Below are 20574 nucleotides of genomic sequence, written 5' to 3'. Positions count from 1 at the left end.
CCTCTGGATGAGGACATTTGCATTGGAAAGGTTAGCATTATTAATGGGAAATTGTAGGCTATTGGACACTTTATTAATATTACAACACCACTTCAATTAGGCTGTTGCATCCATGACTATATTTCTAGTGTACTCCACACAGGATGGATACCATGGGACAGTTCATATTTGAGAAGCTCATGTTCAAGTATGTCTTACTTTTCACACTTTGGAAGCCCTTGGAGGTGCAAATATTCATATAGGCCTATACCATTTAGGTCCACAGTGTAGTGTAAAATCAAATCCCACTTTAATTGGGCTGCTGGATAACTTGTCCGAAAATCTAATTATATACACCTAGAGCCAGAGTCATTGTCCTTTGGTTTGACCTCTGTCTGAACTCTGACCCCACTCTATGTTGTCGTTACAGTATGGGGCCAGGGTCAGCGATGTCTTGTAGCAGACGGGTTGACAAGAAAATCAACTCAAACATGCAACTCAGACATATGTTTATTTTTTTAAGAAACAAGCAACGCTTTGTCCTTAACACTTCTTGTCCATTCTAAAAAAATACCTGTAAATAATTTGATGGTTCATCGTTTAATGCTCAACTGAATGCATTGCATCATGCTGTATAGTGCCTAGTTTCAATCAGGCATGTCTTCATTAGAACCATGGATTCCAGCAGCTACTGCCAGGGCTGGGCTTATAACTCTACCGGGCCTGACTCTGTGTACACAGGCACAGTGATCCCGCCAGGAAAGTGAGGGGCCCCTTGTGACAAAAAGAGAGTGAATAGGGGGGGAAAGACAGGAGAAGCCACTCCATAAAATTAATATTAATTTTTCACAGTAATATAATACACCACTCCATGTGGTGACTTTCTATGAACAGGGCATTCATTGAATAAACCTCAAGTAAGACAATGGTTGAATGGAAGGGTCCGCTGCTCAGCACACGAGGAGTTAAAAACAAGTTTATCCAGGAAATTGTAATCCCTCTCTCCCTCTTTCCCTCTTCTGAATGGTCTAACCCACCGGTTCACATGACCCCCACCCCCTTTCATGGAGAGTGTATGGGTGTGTGTGCATGAGTGTGTATGTTGTCCTTGCCTTATATAGAGGAAAGTTGTGGCTCCAGTAAAGTCTCTCACATTCCCTCTCTCTTCCCTCTTTCTCTCTTAGACTCTTGCGTAGAAGGACGCAGTAGCTGGTACAGCAGCCTCTGCTCTACTCGTCATTTACTATCGTTATCTCTCTATTTAGGCTTTTTAGCCTACTCTAACTTCCTCTGCATCGTTGAGCTGATCAGACCACAATGAACGGGCCAGTGGACGGATTGTATGACGCTGAGCACTATGGGTCATTCATGTTTACCTCTGAGTCTGTGGGAGAAGGACACCCAGGTGAGTAGACAGCTCTAGTCTGGATACCGTAACACCCCTATGCCTTTGCATGGTCCCCATGCAACAGAACAGAACCATAGGATGTCATGCAGTGCATCAGTAGAAAGTGTTTTTTTCCCCCGAGATCCCACCGCTGACACCAATGGGTTTTATGAATTAGTTGTACTGTATTTGAATGGTTGCTTATGCCATGCAGGAAGAAGCAGAAGGAGGAGACACAAAGGAGCTTATTCTCTAAGAGTTTGCACCATGTAAAGTGAGAGAAAACAGATTGAGAGAGTACAGAAGTTGGTAGTAGAATTGGATGCCTGCACAATTCAATAAAAGGGGGAGCATGCTACAGAGGTGCTGTAGAGACACCATTGACAATTTATGGATGCATGTGTTGCTGTTACTCCCCAGTTACTCCAGTAGGACGGGTCAAGCAAATGGAAGGTGGTATAATTCACTTTCACCTCTGTTGACATACAGTAGGCCTACTATACTCCTGACAGTACTTACAGTACAGTACTAACTGCTACTGTGAATGTGTAATTATGAATATAAATATTGATACATACTTACCAAAGCACCCTCTCTCTCTCTTTCTCGCTCCCTTCAACATATGATGTATACTCCAAACTAGAGGAGGCTGCTGAGGGAAGGATGGCTCATAATAATGGCTAGAACGGAGGGAATGGAACGGCATCAAACACATAGAAACCACCGACCTCCTGTGCTCCACATGATTACACATACACCTGGAGCAGTGCCATGCAACTTAGGCAACATATGCCCTAACACCTGCTTCATGATGACCAAGTACCTTCTCTGCATTTAATGTCGCTATGTGTCCAGAGACAACTTGATCTGCTCACATATCAATTACTGTACCACACTTTCCCTCACTAATTATGGTATGCTCTCATGTTGTCTCACGTTAAAAACACTCCACTCATTACATGGTTAATACATGTTTTGATATGCATCTGTTGGTCACAGATACCTTAAAAAAAAAGGTAGGGGCGTGGATCATAAAACAAGTCACTATCTGCTGTGACCACCATTTGCCTCATGCAGCGTGAGATTACATTCAAATAGAGTTGAACAGGCTGTTGAATGTGGCCTGCGGAATCTTATCCCACTCCTTTTCAATGGCTGTGCGAAGTTGCTGGATATTGGTGGGAACTGGAACACGCTGCCATTCACGTCAATCCAGAGCATCCCAAACATGCTCAATGGGTGGCATGTGTCGTGAGTGTGCAGGCCATGGAAACACTGGGATATTTTCAGCTTCCAGGCATTGTGTACAGATCCTTTCGACATGGGGCCGTGCATTATCATGCTGAAACATGAGGTGATGGCGGCAGAGCATTGGCACCACAATGCCCCTCAGGATCTCGTCACAATGTCTCTGTGCATTCAAATTGCCATCGATAAAATGCAATTGTGATCGTTGTCCCTAGTTTATGCCTGCCCATACCATAACCTCACCGCCACCATGGGACACTCTGTTCACAATGTCAGCAAACTGCTCGCTCACACGATGCTATACATGTGGCCTGCGGTTGTGAGGCCGGTTGGACGTACTAACAGATTCTCTAAAACAATGTTGGAGGCGGCTTTTGGTAGAGACATTCCTGCAGTCAGCATGCCAATTGCACGCTCCCTCAAAACTTGAGACATCTGTGGCATTGTGTTGTGTGACAAAACTGCACATTTAAGAGTGGCCTTTTATTGTCCCCAGGACAAGGTGCACCTCTGTAATTATCATGCAGTTTAATCAACTTCTTGATATGCCACACCTATCAGGTGATGGATTATCTTGGCGAAGGAGAAATGCTCACTAACAGGGATGTAAACAAATTAGTGCACAAAATTTGAGAGAAATAAGCTTTTTGTGCATATGGAAGATTTCTGGGATTTTTTTATTTCATCTCATGAATCACGGAGCAACACTACATGTTGCGTTTATATTTTTGTTGAGTGTTAATGGGAGAAAACCAGAAACATAAAGGTTACAAACATAACAATTAAGTCAAATTTGTATTTATTTAGATTGAAGGGTATAGACTGAATATCTCATATCTCTTTAAATGAAGGCATATCAACATCAATCAAAGCATATAACAAAAATGTGAAACTATCACAGTCCTGATTATGAATATGAAATAGTTTGAACACTCAACCTCCTTGTGAAGTTTACACAATGAGTTGATATATGCACATATATGGTGGTGTATATTGACTGCCAGTGTGGAGTAAAGCACGCCACAGAGGTATGCGTTAACAGAACTAAAGCTATTCCGAGGGTTGGAGCACCTAATATGAGCCAACCAAGAGTAGTACTCTGACGGAAGGGTGAAATATAATCTAGGTCTTGACTTGGCTTCTGCCATGTGCTGCAAAAGGTCAAGCCAGGAAACCACCTCATCAACTTCAAGAGGCCCATTATCGTCAGTTACAGTGCCTTCAGAAAGTATTCATGCCCATTGACTTATTCCACATTTTGTTGTGTTACAGCTTGAATTCAAAATGTATTAAAGATTTTTTTCTTACCCATCTACACACAATACCCCATAATGACAAAGTGAAAATATGTTTTTAGATTTTTTTGCAAATGTATTGAAAATCGAATAGAGAAATATTGAATTTACATACTCCCAACCAAGCAAAAAGGCAGTTCGAAAATGAGTTAATGTCATTCTTGCTACATTAAATACATGCTTAATCATGTAGACAAGTATCCTACCTCTATTGTATTGTGTTTTGGAAAAAATGGGGTCATGTTAGAAGTTACTGCACAAAGTTACTGTGAAACCAAGGTAAATAAAAGCCATTTTCTCAGTTCCACGCTATGAGCAGGTACTGCCTTTTTGCTTGGTCGGGCAGCATAAGTATTCACACCCCTGAGTCAATACTTTGTAGATGCACCTTTGGCGGCGATTACAGCTTTGAATTATCTTGGGTATGTCTGTATCAGCTTTGCACATCTGTATTTGGGGATTTTCTTCCATTCTTCCTAGCAGATTTTCTCAAGCTCTGTTAAGTTAGATGGGGAGTGACGGTTAACAGCAATCTTCAAGTCTTTCATGTTTTTAGACATTTTTGCAAATGTATTGAAAATGAAATTCAGAAATATCTATTTTACATTAAGTACAACTACAATAAAACAATAAAACTACAACTACAATACCTCTTTCACCATCTGGCCCGGACCATTTGTCGACACGGCGCCCCGCTGTACCACCACGACTGGTCCGCCATCGTAACTCAACCGGCCTTTGCCGGACGTCGGAGCAGACGCTTCTACTTACCCCGGCCTGCTAACTTTAAACGTTGTGTCTCCGGCATGCTAGCGTAGTAACGACTACCCCGCAGCTTCCCTGTTCCATCTACTGCTCTTCACTGGACCCTATGATCACTTGGCTACATAGCTGATACCTGCTGGACTGTTCATTAATCACGGTACTCCATTTTGTTTATTTTTCTTTATCTGTCGGCCCCAGCCTCGAACTCAGGCCCTGTGTGTAGTTAACCGACCCTCTCTGCCCATTCATCGCCATTTTACCTGTTGTTGTCTTAGCTGATTAGCTGTTGTTGTCTTACCCATTGCTATCTTAGCTAGCTCTCCCAATCAACACCTGTGATTGCTTTATGCCTTGCTTTATGTCTCTCTCAAATGTCAATATTCCTTGTACACTGTTGTTTTGGATAGTTATCATTGTTTTAGTTTACTGCGGAGCCCCTAGTCCCGCTCAACATCCCTCAGATACCTCCTTTGTCCCACCTCCCACACATGCGGTGACCTCACCCAGCATAACTAGCCCATCCAGAGATGCAACCTCTCTTATCATCACTCGGTGCCAGGGTTTACCTCCACTGTACCCGCACCCCACCATACCCCTGTCTGTACATTATGCTCTGAATCTGATCTACCACGCCCAGAAACCTGCTCCTTTTATTCTCTGTCCCCAACGCACTAGACAACCAGTTTTGATAGCCTTTAGCCGTACCCTCATCCTACTCCTCCTCTGTTCCTCGGATGATGTGGAGGTTAACCCATGCCCTGCATGTCCCCAGGCACTCTCATTTCTTGACTTCTGTAACCGAAAAAGCCTTGGTTTCATACATGTTACATTTACATTACATTTAAGTCATTTAGCAGACGCTCTTATCCAGAGCGACTTACAAATTGGTGCATTCACCTTATGATATCCAGTGGAACAACCACTTTACAATAGTGCATCTAAATCTTTTAAGGGGGTGGGGGGGGTTAGAAGGATTACTTTATCCTATCCCAGGTAATCCTTAAAGAGGTGGGAATGTTAACATCAGAAGCCTCCTCCCTAAGTTTGTTTTACTCACTGCTTTAGCACACTCCGCCAACCCTGATGTCCTTGCCGTGTCTGAATCCTGGCTTAGGAAGGCCACCAGAAATTCTGAGATTTCCATACCGAACTACAACATTTTCCGTCAAGATAGAACTGCCAAAGGGGGAGGAGTTGCAATCTACTCCAGAGATAGCCTGCAAAGTTCTGTCATACTTTCCAGGTCTATGCCCAAACAGTTTGAGCTTCTAATTTTAAAAATGATTCTCTCCAGAAATAAGTCTCTCACTGTTGCCACCTGTTATAGACCCCCCTCAGCTCCCAGCTGTGCCCTGGAAACCATATGTGAATTGATTGCCCCATCTATCTTCAAAGTTCGTTCTGTTAGGTGACCTAAACTGGGATATGCTTAACACCCCGGCAGTCGTACAATCTAAGCTAGATGCCCTCAATCTCACACAAATTATCAAGGAACCCACCAGGTACAACCCTAAATCCGTAAACATGGGCACCCTCATAGATATTATCCTGACCAACTTGCCCTCCAAATACACCTCTGCTGTTTTCAATCAGGATCTCAGCGTTCACTGCCTCATTGCCTCCATCCGCTATGGGTCCGCGGTCAAACTGACCACCCCTCCTCACTGTCAAACGCTCCCTAAAACACTTATGCGAGCAGGCTTTTCTAATCGACCTGGCCCGGGTATCCTGGAAGGATATTGACCTCATCCCGTCAGCAGACGATGCCTGGTCATTCTTTAAAAGTAATTTCCTCACCATCTTAAATAAGCATGCCCCTTTCAAAAAATGTAGAACTAAGAACAGATATAGCCTTTGGTTCACTCCAGACCTGACTGCCCTCGACCAGCACAAAAACATCCTGTGGCGGACTGCACATGCATCGAATAGTCCCCGCGATATGCAACTTTTCAGGAACCAATACACGCAGTCAGTCAGGAAAGCAAACGCTAGCTTTTTCAAACAGAAATTTGCATCCTGTAGCTCTAACTCCAAAACGTTTTGGGACACTGTAAAGTCCATGGAGAATAAGAGCACCGCCTCCCAGCTGCCCACTGCACTGAGGCTAGGTAACACTGTCACCACTGATAATCGAGAATTTCAATAAGCATTTCTTTACAGCTGGCCATGCTTTCCTCCTGGCTACCCCAACCCCAGCGAACAGCTCCGCACCCCCCGCAGCTTCTTGCCCAAGCCTCCCCAGCTTCTCCTTCACCCAAATCCAGATAGCAGATGTTCTGAAAGAGCTGCAAAACCAGGACCCGTACAAATCAGCTGGGCTAGACAATCTGGACCCTCTCTTTCTAAAATTATCCACCGCCATTGTTGCAACCCCTATTACCAGTCTGTTCAACCTCTCTTTCGTATCGTCCGAGATCCCTAAAAATTGGAAAGCTGCCGCGGTCATCCCCATCTTCAAAGGGGGTGACACTCTAGACCCAAACTGTTATAGACCTATATCCATCCTGCCTTGCCTTTCTAAAGTCTTCAAAAGCCAAGTTAATAAACAGATCACTGACCATTTAGAATCCCACCATACCTTCTCCGCTGTGCAATCCGATTTTCGAGCTGGTCACGGGTGCACTTCAGCTACGCTCAAGGTACTAAACGATATCATAACCGCCATCGATAAAAGACAGGCTTTAGACTCTGTCAATCACAGTATTCTTATCGGCAGACTCAGCAGCCTTGGTTTCTCAAATGACTGCCTCGCCTGGTTCACCAACTACTTCTCAGACAGAGTTCAATGTGTCAAATTGGAGGGCCTGTTGTCCGGACCTCTGGCAGTCTCTATGGGGGTACCACAGGGTTCAATTCTCGGGCCGACTCTTTTCTCTGTATATATCAACGTTGTCGCTCTTGCTGTGGGTGATTCTCTGATCCACCATTCTGACGACACCATTCTGTATACATCTGGCCCTTCTTTGGACACTGTGTTAACTAACCTCCAAACAAGCTTCCATGCCATACAACACTCCTTCCGTGGCCTCTAACTGCTCTTAAACGCTAGTAAAACCAAATGCATGCTTTTCAACCATTCGCTGCCCGCACCCGCCCGACTAGCATCACTACTCTGTACGGTACTGACTTAGAATATGTGGACAACTACAAATACCTAGGTGTCTGGCAAGACTGTGAACTCTCCTTCCAGACTCATATTAAACATCTCCAATCCAAAATTAAATCTAAAATCGGCTTCCTATTTCGCAACAAAGCCTCCTTCACTCACGCGGCCAAACATACCTTCGTAAAACTGACTCTCCTACCGATCCTCGACTTCAGCGATGTCTTTTACAAAATAGCTTCTAACACTCTACTCAGCAAACTAGATGCAGTCTATCACAGTGCCATCTGTTTTGTCACCAAAGACCATTATACCACCCACCACTGCGACCTGTATGCTCTAAACAGCTGGCCCTCGCTACGTATTTGTCGCCAGACCCACTGGCTCCAGGTCATCTGTACTAGGTAAAGCTCTGCTAGGTAAAGCTCTGCCTTATCTCAGCTCACTGGTCACGATAACAACACCCACCCGTAGCACGTTCTCCAGCAGGTATATCTCACTGGTCATCCCCAAAGCCAACACCTCCTTTGGCCGCCATTCCTTCCAGGTCTCTGCTGCCAATGACTGGAACGAATTGCAAAAATCGCTGAAGCTGGAGACTTATATTTCCCTCACTAACTTTAAACATCAGCTATCTGAGCAGCTAACGGATTGCTGCAGCTGTACGTAGCCCATCTGTAAATAGCCCACCCAATCAACCTACCTCATCCCCATATTGTTTTAATTTACTTTTCTGCTCTTTTGCACACCAGTATTTCTACTTGCACATCACCATCTGCTCATCTATCACTCCAGTGTTAATTTGCTAAATTGTAATTACTTCGCTACTATGGCCTATTTATTGCCTTACCTCCTCACGCCATTTGCACACACTGTATATAGACTTTCTTTTTTTTCTATTGCGTTATTGACTGTGTGCTTGTTTATTCCATGTGTAACTCTGTGTTGTTGTTTGTGTCGCACTGCTTTGCTTTATCTTGGCCAGGTCGCAGTTGTAAATGAGAACTTGTTCTCAACTAGCTTACCTGGTTAAATAAAGGTGAAATAAATAAATACATTTAAAAAAAGTATCCACACCCCTTTGTTATGACACTCCAAATTGAGCTCAGTTGCATCCAATTTCCTTTGATCATCCTTGAGATCAAATCAAATCAAACTTTATTTGTCACATGCGCAGACCTTACCGTGAAATGCTTACTTACAAGCCCTTAACCAGTGCAGAGAAGTGCAGAGAAGAAATAAGAAAATAAAGTAAAAAAGTAGAAATGATAAAAAGTAACACAATAACATAACAATAACGAGGCTATAGAGTTTACAGGGGGCACCGGTACCAAGTCAGTGTGCTGGGGTAAAGGTTAGTTAAGGTAATTTGTACATGTAGGTAGGGGTGAAGTGACTATGCATAGATAATAAACAGCGAGTAGCAGCAGTGTACAAAACAAATGGGGGGGAAGGGGGGTCAATGTAAATAGTCCGGTGGCCATTTGATTGATTGTTCAGCAGCCTTGTGGCTTGGGGGTAGAAGCTGTTAAGGAGCCTTTTGGTCCTAGACTTGGTGCTCCGGTACCGCTTGCCGTGCAGTAGCAGAGAAACAGTCTATGACTTGGGTGACTGAAGTCTCTGACAATTTTATGGGCTTTCCTCTGACACCGCCTATTATATAGATCCTGGATGGCAGGAAGCTTTGCCCCAGTGATGTACTGGGCCGTACGCACTACCCTCTGTAGTGCCTTACGGTCAGCTGCCGAGCAGTTGCCATACCAGGCAGTGATGCAACTGGTCAGGATGCTCTCGATGGTGCAGCTGTAGAACATTTTGAGGATCTGGGTGCCCATGCCAAATCTTTTCAGTCTCCTGAGGGGGAATAGGTTTTGTTGTGCCCTCTTCACGACTGTCTTGGTGTGTTTGGACTATAATAGTGTGTAGGTGATGTGGACACTAAGGAACTTGAAACTCTTGACCCGCTCCACAACATCCCTGTCGATGTTAATGGGGTCCTGTTCATCTTTCCCTCGATCCTGACTAGTCTCCCAGTCCCTGCCGCTGAAAAACATCCCCACCTCATGACGCTGCCACCATAATTCTTCACCGTAGGGATGGTGCCAGGTTTCCTCCAGACGTGATGCTTGGCATTCAGGCCAAAGAGTTCAATCTTGGTTTCATCAGACCAGAGAATCTTGTTTCTCATGGTCTGAGAGTCCTTTTAGGTGCCTTTTGGCAAACTCCAAGCAGGCTGTCATGTGCCTTTTACTGAGGAGTGGCTTCCGTCTGGCCACTCTACCACAAAGGCCTGATTGGAGTGCTGCAGATATTGATAATTCCTTCGACCTCATAGATTGTTTTTTGCTCTGACATGCACTGTCAACTGTAGGACCTTATATAGACAGGTGTGTGCCTTTCCAAATCATGTCCCATCAATTTAATTTACCACAGGTGGACTCCAATCAAGTTGTAGAACCATCAAGGATGATCAATGGAAACAGGATGCACCTGAGCTCAATTTTGACTCTCATAGCAAAGGGTCTGAGTTCTTATGTAAATAAGGTATTTCTGTTTTTTATTTTTAATAAATTATCCAAAAAAACTAAACATTTTTCTTGCTTTGTCATTATGGGGTATTGTGTGTAGATTGATGATAATTCTTTTTTTAAATCCATTTTAGAATAAGTTTGTAACGTAACAAAATGTTGAAAAAGGGAAGGGGCCTGAATACTTTCCGAATGCACTGTAAGTCAAGAGGTATGAATACTTTCTGTACAACACCTACAGTAGCAACCTGATCAAGAGTTTTGGACCTCTTGGTGTAGTGGTTAAGGTGTTGGACTGACAGTTACCCAGGTTTGACTTCCTGTCAGGCTAATCCCCCAAATACACTACCGGATTTATTAATAATCTACATCCCTTTGCATTACCAAACAATTATGCAAACAGAGTCACGGCTACATTGTTGACATTGACAAATTAATGACGTTACAACATTATTTTTCCAGATAAGATATGTGACCAGATCAGTGATGCTGTGCTGGATGCTCACCTGAAGCAAGACCCAGATGCCAAGGTGGCCTGTGGTGAGTGGAGGACAACATCTCACCACTATATGGCAGCAGAGGACAAACTTCTCAGCCTTTGATCAGGGATGTACCGATGTAGAACTTGATCACCTTATTGCAGGAGAACCTTTCGTGCAATGCAGAACATTTAACACTTGTAGTGTATTTAAGGTTTAAAAAGGCTTCTGAGGTTTGTAATTCCCACTTTTCAGAATTGAAAAATATATCAACCCTCCACAAAAATATCATTATAATCCACACAATAATTCACATTTCCTGTTGGTGCAGGATTATTTTCCTGCTGTAGCAAACCTGCTCAAATTAAGATCCTACACCTGTATTGAGCATCTCAGAGTAGGAGGAGTGCTGATCTAGGATCACTTTTGGCTTATAGTTCACAATGAATATGATCGCTCCTATTTTGAGACGCTTGATACATACAGACCCAGATGCTGTTGAAGTTCTTCAGTCTTTGGCCTGAGCATGGATTATTTACTAAAACGACGGACCGTCTTTCTCAAAATAAAATACTATTTTCAGTAAAATGTACACTGAGTGTACAAAACATTATGAACATTATGCTCTTTCCATGACATAGACTGACCAGGTGAATCCAGGTGAAAGCTATGATCCCTTAATGATGTCACCTGTTAAATCCACTTCAATCAGTGTAGACGAAGGGGAGGTGACAGGTTAAAGAAGGATTTTTAAGCTTTGAGACAGTTGAGACATGGATTGTGTATGTGTGCCATTCAGAGGGTGAATGGGCAAGATAAGGTTTAAGTGCCTTTGAACGGGGTATGGTAGTAGGTGCCAGGCGCACCGGTTTCTGTCAAGAATTGCAACGCTGCTGGATTTTTCAGGCTCAACGGTTTCTCATGTGTATCAAGCAGTGGCGGCTGCTGAGGGGATGACGGAACATAATAATGGCTGGAACAGAGCGAATGGAATGGCATCAAACACATGGAAACCGTGTGTTTGATGTATCTAAACCATTCCACTCATTCTGCTCCAGCCATTACCACGAGCCCGTCCTCCTGTGGTATCAAGAATGGCCCACCACCCAAAGGACATCCAGCCAACTTAACACAACTGTGGGAAGCATTGGAGTCAACGTGGGCCAGCATCCCTGTGGAACTTTTTCAACATCTTGTAGAGTCCATGCTGAGGCTGTTCTGGGGGCAAAAAGGGGATGCAAAAAGGTGTTCCTAATGTTTTGTACACTCGTTGTATCATCAGGCATATGGTCAGCATTCTAACCATTGTGTGTTGTGAACAGAGACTGTGTGTAAGACTGGCATGGTGCTACTCTGCGGGGAGATTACATCTCGGGCCAATGTGGACTACCAGACAACTGTGAGGGATACCATCAGGCAAATCGGCTATGACAACTCAGATAAAGGTAATATTGGACTTGGATAAATCATTTCCTCTACCCTAGTATATATGACATTGCTCTCCCACTACCCTTTTCTTTTCAGCATGCGTTGTCATAGCCCAGGTGTGCACAACATACCCACCCCCCCCACCCAGGCCAGGCCAGATTAAGTTAGTTAAATCCGGCCCACATGGCAGTTATTGCATGTCATGTTTCACTCCCCTCAGGTTTTGACTATAAGACCTGTAACGTGCTGGTGGCTCTGGAGCAGCAGTCCCCTGACATCGCCCAGGGAGTTCACATTGACCGGATGGAGAGTGACATTGGAGCAGGAGACCAGGTGATTAAACAGATCCTTCAACAATTGGGGTCTGAGGCGTTAGGTGTGTGAGGTGATGTCATTCTGAACTGCCTGTGCTTGGTTTGCAGGGTCTGATGTTTGGCTATGCCACTGATGAGACCGAGGAGTGCATGCCTCTCACCATCATCCTCGCCCACAAACTCAATGCCAAGATGGCTGAACTGAGGCGGAACGGCACTGTCCCCTGGCTCCGCCCTGACTCCAAGACACAGGTATGATGATGGAAGATAAATATGGTTAAGCTCAGAGATGGGCAGTATTTCGGATCCATGTATTTGAAATATGCATTTCAATAACTTTTGAGTATGTTGTCAATTGTATTACGCTGGGCTGAACTACACTCCAATGTATTTTGTAACAAGATACATTCGAGAGCTGTAATTTGTATTTGCAAAATACTTTTCTATACAGTGTTTTTAGAGGTTCACCATTTTGTGGCCCCTTTTCACCCTGCATTGGTATCAGAAGTTTGATAGCACTATGGTGTGATAAGAGCATCTGCTAAATTAACTAAATATAAATGTGTGTGTAAAAATGGACAATTGCAAAGCATGCTGTGTATTACTTGAATGGGCTCTGACCCCCCCCCCTCCCCCCCCAAAACAAATCTAGAAGGGATACAGCAAAACTGACTTTTCGTATCAGGTTTAAGGGGAACTAACGCAGCGGGTTAGGATAATTAATGTAGCAGCCTAGGAGAATTAAGTTAAACTGTATCCCATCTGGACATGACATAATACGGCCAATAATAGTACCCAGTGTGCTTTGCAGTTCATTTTGATATGTTCATTTTCACATATGCATTTTGGTTATTTAGCAGACACTATTATACAGTGTGACTTACAGTGAGTGCATTCAACTAAGGCAGATAAACAACAACATATCACAGTCATAGCAAGTCAAAGGCTTCAGTAGACGTTACTGAGAATGTTGCTGTTCTGGCCGGTTAATTGCAAATGTATTTGTGTATTTTAACATACAAATACATGTATTTTAATTAAATAAATGTCAAAATACAAGTATTTTGTATACATGTATTTTGTATACATTTTGTCATTTTTGACCATCCCTGGTTATGTTCTGACTGAAGAGCCTGGAGCTGATCCTTGTGATCATTCCATTATACATCAGCTAGGTGTTTTCATAAATGGCCATTGAACCCTCTCAAACCAACAGGAGCAACCCTTTTTTGGAGACCCACTGTCTCTTGCTTTCCAATATCCAGTCTTATATAATAACTTACACACACACACATCCACATTCATGTGCACATCCTCACAAGTCAAGGTGATTGCCTTTAAAGTCAAATGGACTGGAAGCTATTCTTGTGTTTACACTGAACCCAGTCATAGATATTGGTTTACACCGTGACCATGATGACATAGAGAACATGGATTCCAAGGCCTGGACTCTTCCGTGGTCTGTTTTATTCTCCTCCCCCATCTTCCCATGGACAACTCTCATTGGTCTTTAGGGGAGACCGTTGTCCATCTGTCCCACAGGGACGGGGGCCCTTGGCAAAAGCTCCAGCGCTAAAGTGATCATTTTTTTGGAATCTGAGAACTCTCTCAAGGTGCTATTTTGAGTTCCAGGGGTTCACTGGCAACAAAAGTGAAGTGTGCCACATTTCATCTTGGCGCAGGAGATCTATCAAATCAAATTTTATTTGTCACTTGCTTCGTAAAACAACAGGTGCACACTCTTGGCATTTTCTCAACCAGCTTCAGCTGGAATGGTTTTCCAACAGTCTTGAAGGAGTTCCCACATATGCTGAGCACTTGTTGGCTGCTTTTACTTCACTCTGTGGTCCAACTCATACCAAATCATCTCAATTGGGTTGAGGTCGGGTGATTGTGGAGGCCAGGTCATCTGATGCAGCACTCCATCACTCTCCTTCTTGGTAAATTTGACCATGAAGGCCTGATTCACGCAGTCTCCTCTGAACAGTTGATGTTGAGATGTGTCTGTTACTTGAACTCTGTGAAGCATTTATTTGGGCTGCAATTTCTGAGGCTGGTAACTCTAATGAACTTATCCTCTGCAGCAGAGGTAACTCTGGGTCTTCCTTTCCTGTGGCGGTCCTTGTGAGAGCCAGTTTCATCATAGCGTTTTCAAAGTTCTTGAAATTTTCAGTATTGACTGACGTTCATGTCTAAAAGTAATGATGGTCTGTCGTTTCTCTTTGCTTATTTGAGCTGTTCTTGCCATAATATGGTCTTGGTCTTTTACCAAATAGGGCTATCTTCTGTATACCACCCCTACCTTGTCACAACACAACTGATTGGCTCAAATGCATTAAGAAGGAAAGAAATTGCACAAATGAACTTTTAACAAGGCACACCTGTTAATTGAAAAGCATTCCAGGTGACTACCTCATGAAGCTGGTTGAGAGAATGCCAAGAGTGTGCAATGCTGTCATCAAGGCAAAGGGTGGCTACTTTGAAGAATCTCAAAAATATAATATATTTTGATTTGTTTAACACTTTTCTGGTTGCTAAATGATTCCATATGTGTTATTTTATAGTTTTGAGGTCTTCACTATTATTCTACGATGTAGAAAATAGTAAAAAAAATATAGAAAAACCCTTGAATGAGTGTGTCCAAACTTTTGATATATGCCAAGTTGCTCTCTCAAAGTATCATAATGGACATGCAACTTTGAATTTCTCCACTTGCGCTCTGCCTTCTTGTAATTTCTCTTTAATTGATTAGTTTTCTCACTCATCCGAGGGGCTTCGTTTGGATGTGTCCTTTTTCAACTTAACTGGAACTATGGCATCAATGGTTGCCCTTAATTTGCTATTAAAGTGATCACAAGAGGAAGGCAGAATAGGTGGTGGAGTATTGTTCATACACTCAATAAAATCTGTGGCAACTTCAGAGGTAAAATAGTGTTTCGTAATAATGCATTCAGTATTAGCCTATGCTATGGGCAACAAGGTAGTCAAAAATACAGTGGTTATCAGATAAAGCAACATCAACAATAGAGGATATGTCAATACAAAGCCCCTTGGTCATAACCAGGTCCAGAGTATGGCCGCGGTTATGTTGGATAAAGTCCATAGAGCTTAAAAGATGAATAAATTCAATGGCCTTGTAGTCAGTTTATTTGTCAACATGAATACTAAAATCCCCCAACACAATGATTTTATTGCAGTTCTCAGGCTTTTGTTCCAGCCCAACAGTAACACCTGATGTATATAAGTATGGCTCAGAATGAAGATTAGTCATTTGATTAGATATTATTTTAAAGGTATGTTAGTGCTGGGCTGGAAAACTCTCCCCTTACGCCCCTTCTCTCCAGGTGACAGTTCACTACACCCAGGAGAACGGGGCAGTGATCCCTCGTAGAGTTCACACAGTGGTCATCTCAGTGCAGCACGACGACTACGTGAGCCTGGAAGAGCAGAAGGAGATACTGAAGGAGAAGGTCATCAAGGCCGTTGTGCCGGCCAGGTACCTGGACGACAACACCATCTATCACCTGCAGCCCAGCGGACGCTTTGTGATTGGTGGGCCCCAGGTAACCGTTATCATTGTCCCATTTGTTAGGCTCTAACAATCCCGGTTGAGCTATTAGAGGCCACATAGGTTTTTTACATTTTAGTCATTTAGCAGATGGTCTTATCCAATTTAGGGTTAAGTGCCTTGCTCAAGGGCACATCGGCAGATTTTTCACCTAGTCAGCTCGGGGATTCGAGCCAGTGACCTTCCGGTTACTGGCCCAACGCTCTCAACCACTAGGCTACCTGCCGCCCCCTCACCTCTTTAAGCCAAGGTGGCTGTTCCTCCCTCCACAAAGGAGATCTTCCTGACCTTACTTTATCTACTTTCAGTTCACTTCAAGCTATCAGTAAGAGTTCCTTCCTCTCCAGTAGCTCAGTTACAAAGGATGTTTGGGTCTTTGTAGTGTCTGGGTGGTGATTCGTGTAGAATATCTGCTTGAATCGTTTTATTTTATTGATGACAAGTTCATCATTTCATATGCGTGAAGGATACAACCTGTAGTCTTTGTCCGCTTTCATACATTCACACATCTCTGTTTATGAAAGGGTGATGCTGGGGTAACCGGTAGGAAGATCATTGTGGACACATATGGTGGCTGGGGTGCCCACGGTGGCGGGGCCTTCTCTGGTAAGGACTACACCAAGGTGGACCGGTCTGCCGCCTACGCCGCACGCTGGGTCGCCAAGTCCCTGGTCAAGTCCAATCTGTGCAGGAGGGTGCTGGTGCAGGTGAGAGATTCAACCGTATACTTCTCTAACCCTTGGACACTGTCAACCGAACCGAATTAAACAATGCCAGTCATTTCTATTGGAACTGAGGAGTTGATATCCTGTGCGTGTTTGTGATCCAGGTGTCCTATGCCATTGGAGTGGCAGCACCATTGTCTATTTCCCTGTTCACCTATGGGTCCTCCCAGAAGAGTGAGAAGGAGCTGCTGCATATCGTCAACAAGAACTTTGACCTCCGGCCTGGGGTCATTGTCAGGTGGGACAATATTCTTGTCAATTTCCCCTCAGTCATACATAGAGTTTTTCCTGATCACGCAACCAGGCCATGAAATTCTGGGCCTTAGTTATAAGCAGCAAATAGGATCCAGAGTTTTTCCTGATCAGGTCACATGCTAAGAAAATCTTATTGCCCTAGCCTTGTGTGCATGTAAGTATTCCTTGTCGTCAACACTAAGTGGCAGCAATGAGATTTTACTGGAATACCTTGCTGGATGTTTGTCCACAGAGACCTGGACCTGAAAAGGCCCATCTATCAGAAGACGGCCTGCTACGGCCACTTTGGCAGGAAGGAGTTTCCCTGGGAGGTGGCCAAGAACCTTAACTTCTAGTGTGTGGCGCGGCAGGCAACGGGCAGCGGTGACATGGGCAGCTGTCTATGTTGACCAGTACGTGACAGCCATGCTGGCAGCTGTTAGGGGTACAGGGGAGGGTGGGCAAGGTTGGAGTAGGGGGGAGTGTACTCTCTCTTGCTCTCTCTTTGGCTGAAAACTGAAAACCCAAACATCTCGGTCATATGATGAGGGGTGGGGAAGGGGCAGTGGTGGCTATGACCTCAATGGTCATCAGATATGTGAGATGGCTGTATGGTATTTTCAAAGTATTTTTAACCTATACTACACACCCCCATACATGTGGCTTGTCTCACAAACACAACTTCCTTTTTGGTGCAGTTTTCATTTTTGTTTTGTTTTCAGTAATGCCTAAAACATTAAGCTGGATAAAAAAGAAATTGGGTTAACTCCACTTTAGGCCTGTTGTAACCGCTAAAACCGCCTGTCGTTATTAAGCAAATGACCAAATTTAAAGGTAGAATAGCCATACTTTACGTAGTAGTTACATATTCTTTCAGGCCCAATGCAGCCGTTTTTTTATCTCAATATCAAAAAAATGTGGTTAACAATTAAACACCTTACTATAGTAGTTCAAATTAAAATGGTCAAATAGCTTTTTTGCAAAAAACAGTGGTCTGAGTGAGGGGCCTAATGGGAAGGATATGCATCCTGAAAAAGAACTGTTATTGGCAGAGAGGTTTGGAACTCACTTTGTTATTGGTCTATTAACGTATACCGCCTGGTGATGTCACCAGGCAAGCCAAAACTCCACCCATACAAAATCTGCTTATTACAAGGTCCTGTGTAAATTGTATTTTCAACAATATGTCCAATATGATACAAAACACCGAAAAAAATATTTTGACTGCACTGGTATTTTAATACTAACTGATAACACCAAAGAACATCTGTTGACTACACTGTATTTGACATGCTGTGATTGACATGTGAAGTGGTGTTCATTCTTAATTCCCTTTATCAAAACCTTTTCTAACAACATTCAGGAAAGGGTTTTCAAGTAACGTTGATCAATTAGAGGTTCAATAGTATAGTTGAGTGCTTTGTGAAACTTCATTCAAATCAAGGCACAAATACACAAAATCTCTTTGAAAGATACACGACTTCTACATGCTTTTATGTTAGAAAGCTTTTATTGTAGAGATATTACCAGAGGCAGGGCTAGCTTTTTCTGAGCGTGGAGGGTTTAGAGTAAAATGGTATGTAGCCACAGTTTGGTTCAATGTAGAAAAAACTACTGAGAATGTTGTGTCAGTGCTGTTACCTTGTCCCGCTTGCCTCGTCATCTACATAACCATCTCTCTTGCATTACTGTAACTGCTCTGAAACCAGATGAGCTCAGATCCTTCATATACAGTTTGTCAATAGATAACAGGAAAATGTAAATAGGGTTTTGAGCAATAAAACATTAAATGTATATGTCTTTTCATCAGTCTCTATAAGAGTTAATTCTCAGAAAAGGGTTTTATTCTTTGCTGGTGCATTGATAATGCTCACCTTAAAGTAATAATCCACTCAAACTATCCTTTGGTATTTGTTTCATTAGTCCACTGTTGATACAGTCCCAAAATGTCTTGCATGTCAGAAATCAAGTTTTCAAGATATAGAACTTTCAAAACGCTAATTGTCATAGCCGGTGTGATACATTCAGTATCTCTGCCTGCTTGAACAGCAATTGATCAGATTGGCATGAAACATTGAATCAATAGAACACAGCTCAGAGATTTAAAAAAAAGAACAATATAATATTCAAAATGGGTGAATCTTTCTTTTTAAGATACAAAAAGCACTTTGTAAAATTATGAATGACAAAAACAGGTTCTAGAGGATAAATAGACAGATCTGTCTATAGTTGCATTAATACCTGAAAAATTGAACAGCATACATAAAATAACATGTTTGTATTAACATTTCTTATTCTTGTCATCAATTTGGTACAAGGATACACTTTCAAAGTGATTCATTTCTCTGGTTTGCTTTCTTTCCCACTGTAACACTTTCTCTGTATCAGATGACACTGCAACAAAAGCATTGATCAGGGGGCCCTCTACTGGTTTCAATGCGTAACACACAACACCAAATATAGGTTTTCAGACACCTTTCCCATGTCCCTCACAAAATGAAACAACAAGGGTCACTGCACCTGAACAGAACCTCCCTTTACCCTATTTGCTTTTATTTCATACAATACAACAATCAAACCTCTGATATAAAACAAATATCTCTGAGCACAGAAAACAACAATAGCTCTTTTGTTTGACTTTAATTTCCCTTTAAGGTCCTGTTAAAAGGCACTGAACAACAGCTGATGATGTAACAGATTTTCCTGAGTAGAAACAATGTGATGCAGAGTTCAGTGTCTGAATGGCCAAACATAACAACACAGGTACTGACCCAGCCATATTCTGCTTAGTCATTAAAGATTTTTCAGGTACTCACTCAAGACATTGGATCTGATACACGGCAAGCGAACAAGTTCTCGTAATCAAGAGTGATTACATAATGATGAAAGAAAAGGACAGGGAAGGTGTGTCTGTATGTGTGTGTGTGTGCGCACGCCTACCTGTGTTCCTTCCAAAAGGCACTTGTAACATATGTTTTGCAATCCACCCTGTACTGTCTACTGCAACGCAGTACAAATATGGCAATAACATGATATTAGTCTTTGGTCAATGGCTAGAAAAGCTTTGGGTGCTTTAGCTATGTGCAATACCGAGCAGGTCCATTTGGAGGGTCTGTCGTCCTCATGCCCTTTGGTGGTCTATGATTGGTCAGGCACCCACTCTTCCCACTCCAACCCTGTTTGTGATTGGTCAGTGGGCACAGAAGCCTCCCTTTGATAGGCCTACAGCATTGCTATGCCATCTGGTTGGTAGTGGTGGTTGGGCCCTCCTGCCTCCTCAGCCTTGTGGTCACTGCTGGAAAAGCCCTGGACACCCCCTCTGGCCAGCACCATAAGGGTATCCCCGGACATGTCCCCAAACTCAAAGGCAAAGGTCCCAAAGAAGAGCATGATGATGATGCAGAAGAGCCACTCAAAGATGGCGGAGGCGTGTTGCAGGGCAAAGCTCTCCTGGACAAAGAAGACACCGCCTGGGAGGGACAGAGGGTTAAGGAGAACAACAGCACCTATCTAGACAGAGG

The 20574-nt window shown here is 43.2% G+C and overlaps 2 protein-coding genes across 4 annotated transcripts in view; one reads left to right on the top strand and one right to left on the bottom strand.

Annotated features, from left to right (window-relative positions):
* Positions 1–1122: 1122 nt before the first annotated feature.
* On the top strand, positions 1123–18847 carry LOC115158965 (S-adenosylmethionine synthase). The gene is made up of 9 exons (XM_029708396.1): positions 1123–1384; positions 10768–10845; positions 12107–12229; positions 12433–12545; positions 12635–12778; positions 15871–16089; positions 16619–16801; positions 16924–17057; positions 17307–18847. The coding sequence occupies exons 1-9, from the start codon at positions 1297–1299 to the stop codon at positions 17407–17409; spliced, it is 1185 nt and encodes a 394-aa protein (XP_029564256.1). The 5' UTR covers positions 1123–1296; the 3' UTR covers positions 17410–18847.
* The window catches only part of LOC115158975 (transmembrane protein 150A), a 37991-nt gene continuing 35966 nt past the window's right edge, over positions 18550–20574 (bottom strand). For all 3 annotated transcript variants that reach the window (XM_029708408.1, XM_029708403.1, XM_029708409.1), the window contains one exon: positions 18550–20523. In XM_029708408.1, coding sequence (XP_029564268.1) covers positions 20276–20523 — 248 coding nt within the window. In that variant the 3' untranslated portion in view covers positions 18550–20275. The remainder of the gene's footprint in view (positions 20524–20574) is intronic.

This window comes from Salmo trutta, chromosome 2 (assembly GCF_901001165.1).
Source record: "Salmo trutta chromosome 2, fSalTru1.1, whole genome shotgun sequence".
Lineage (NCBI taxonomy): Eukaryota > Metazoa > Chordata > Actinopteri > Salmoniformes > Salmonidae > Salmo > Salmo trutta.
This window is presented reverse-complemented; position numbering and strand designations above follow the sequence as displayed.

Excerpts from the sequence above, each read along its gene's own strand:
- LOC115158965 (XM_029708396.1), top strand. The coding sequence starts at position 1,297 with ATGAACGGGCCAGTGGACGGATTGTATGACGCTGAGCACTATGGGTCA. Across the intron at positions 10,846-12,106 it reads AGATGCCAAGGTGGCCTGTG|AGACTGTGTGTAAGACTGGC; the intron begins GTGAGTGGAGGA and ends TGTTGTGAACAG. Across the intron at positions 12,546-12,634 it reads ACATTGGAGCAGGAGACCAG|GGTCTGATGTTTGGCTATGC; the intron begins GTGATTAAACAG and ends CTTGGTTTGCAG.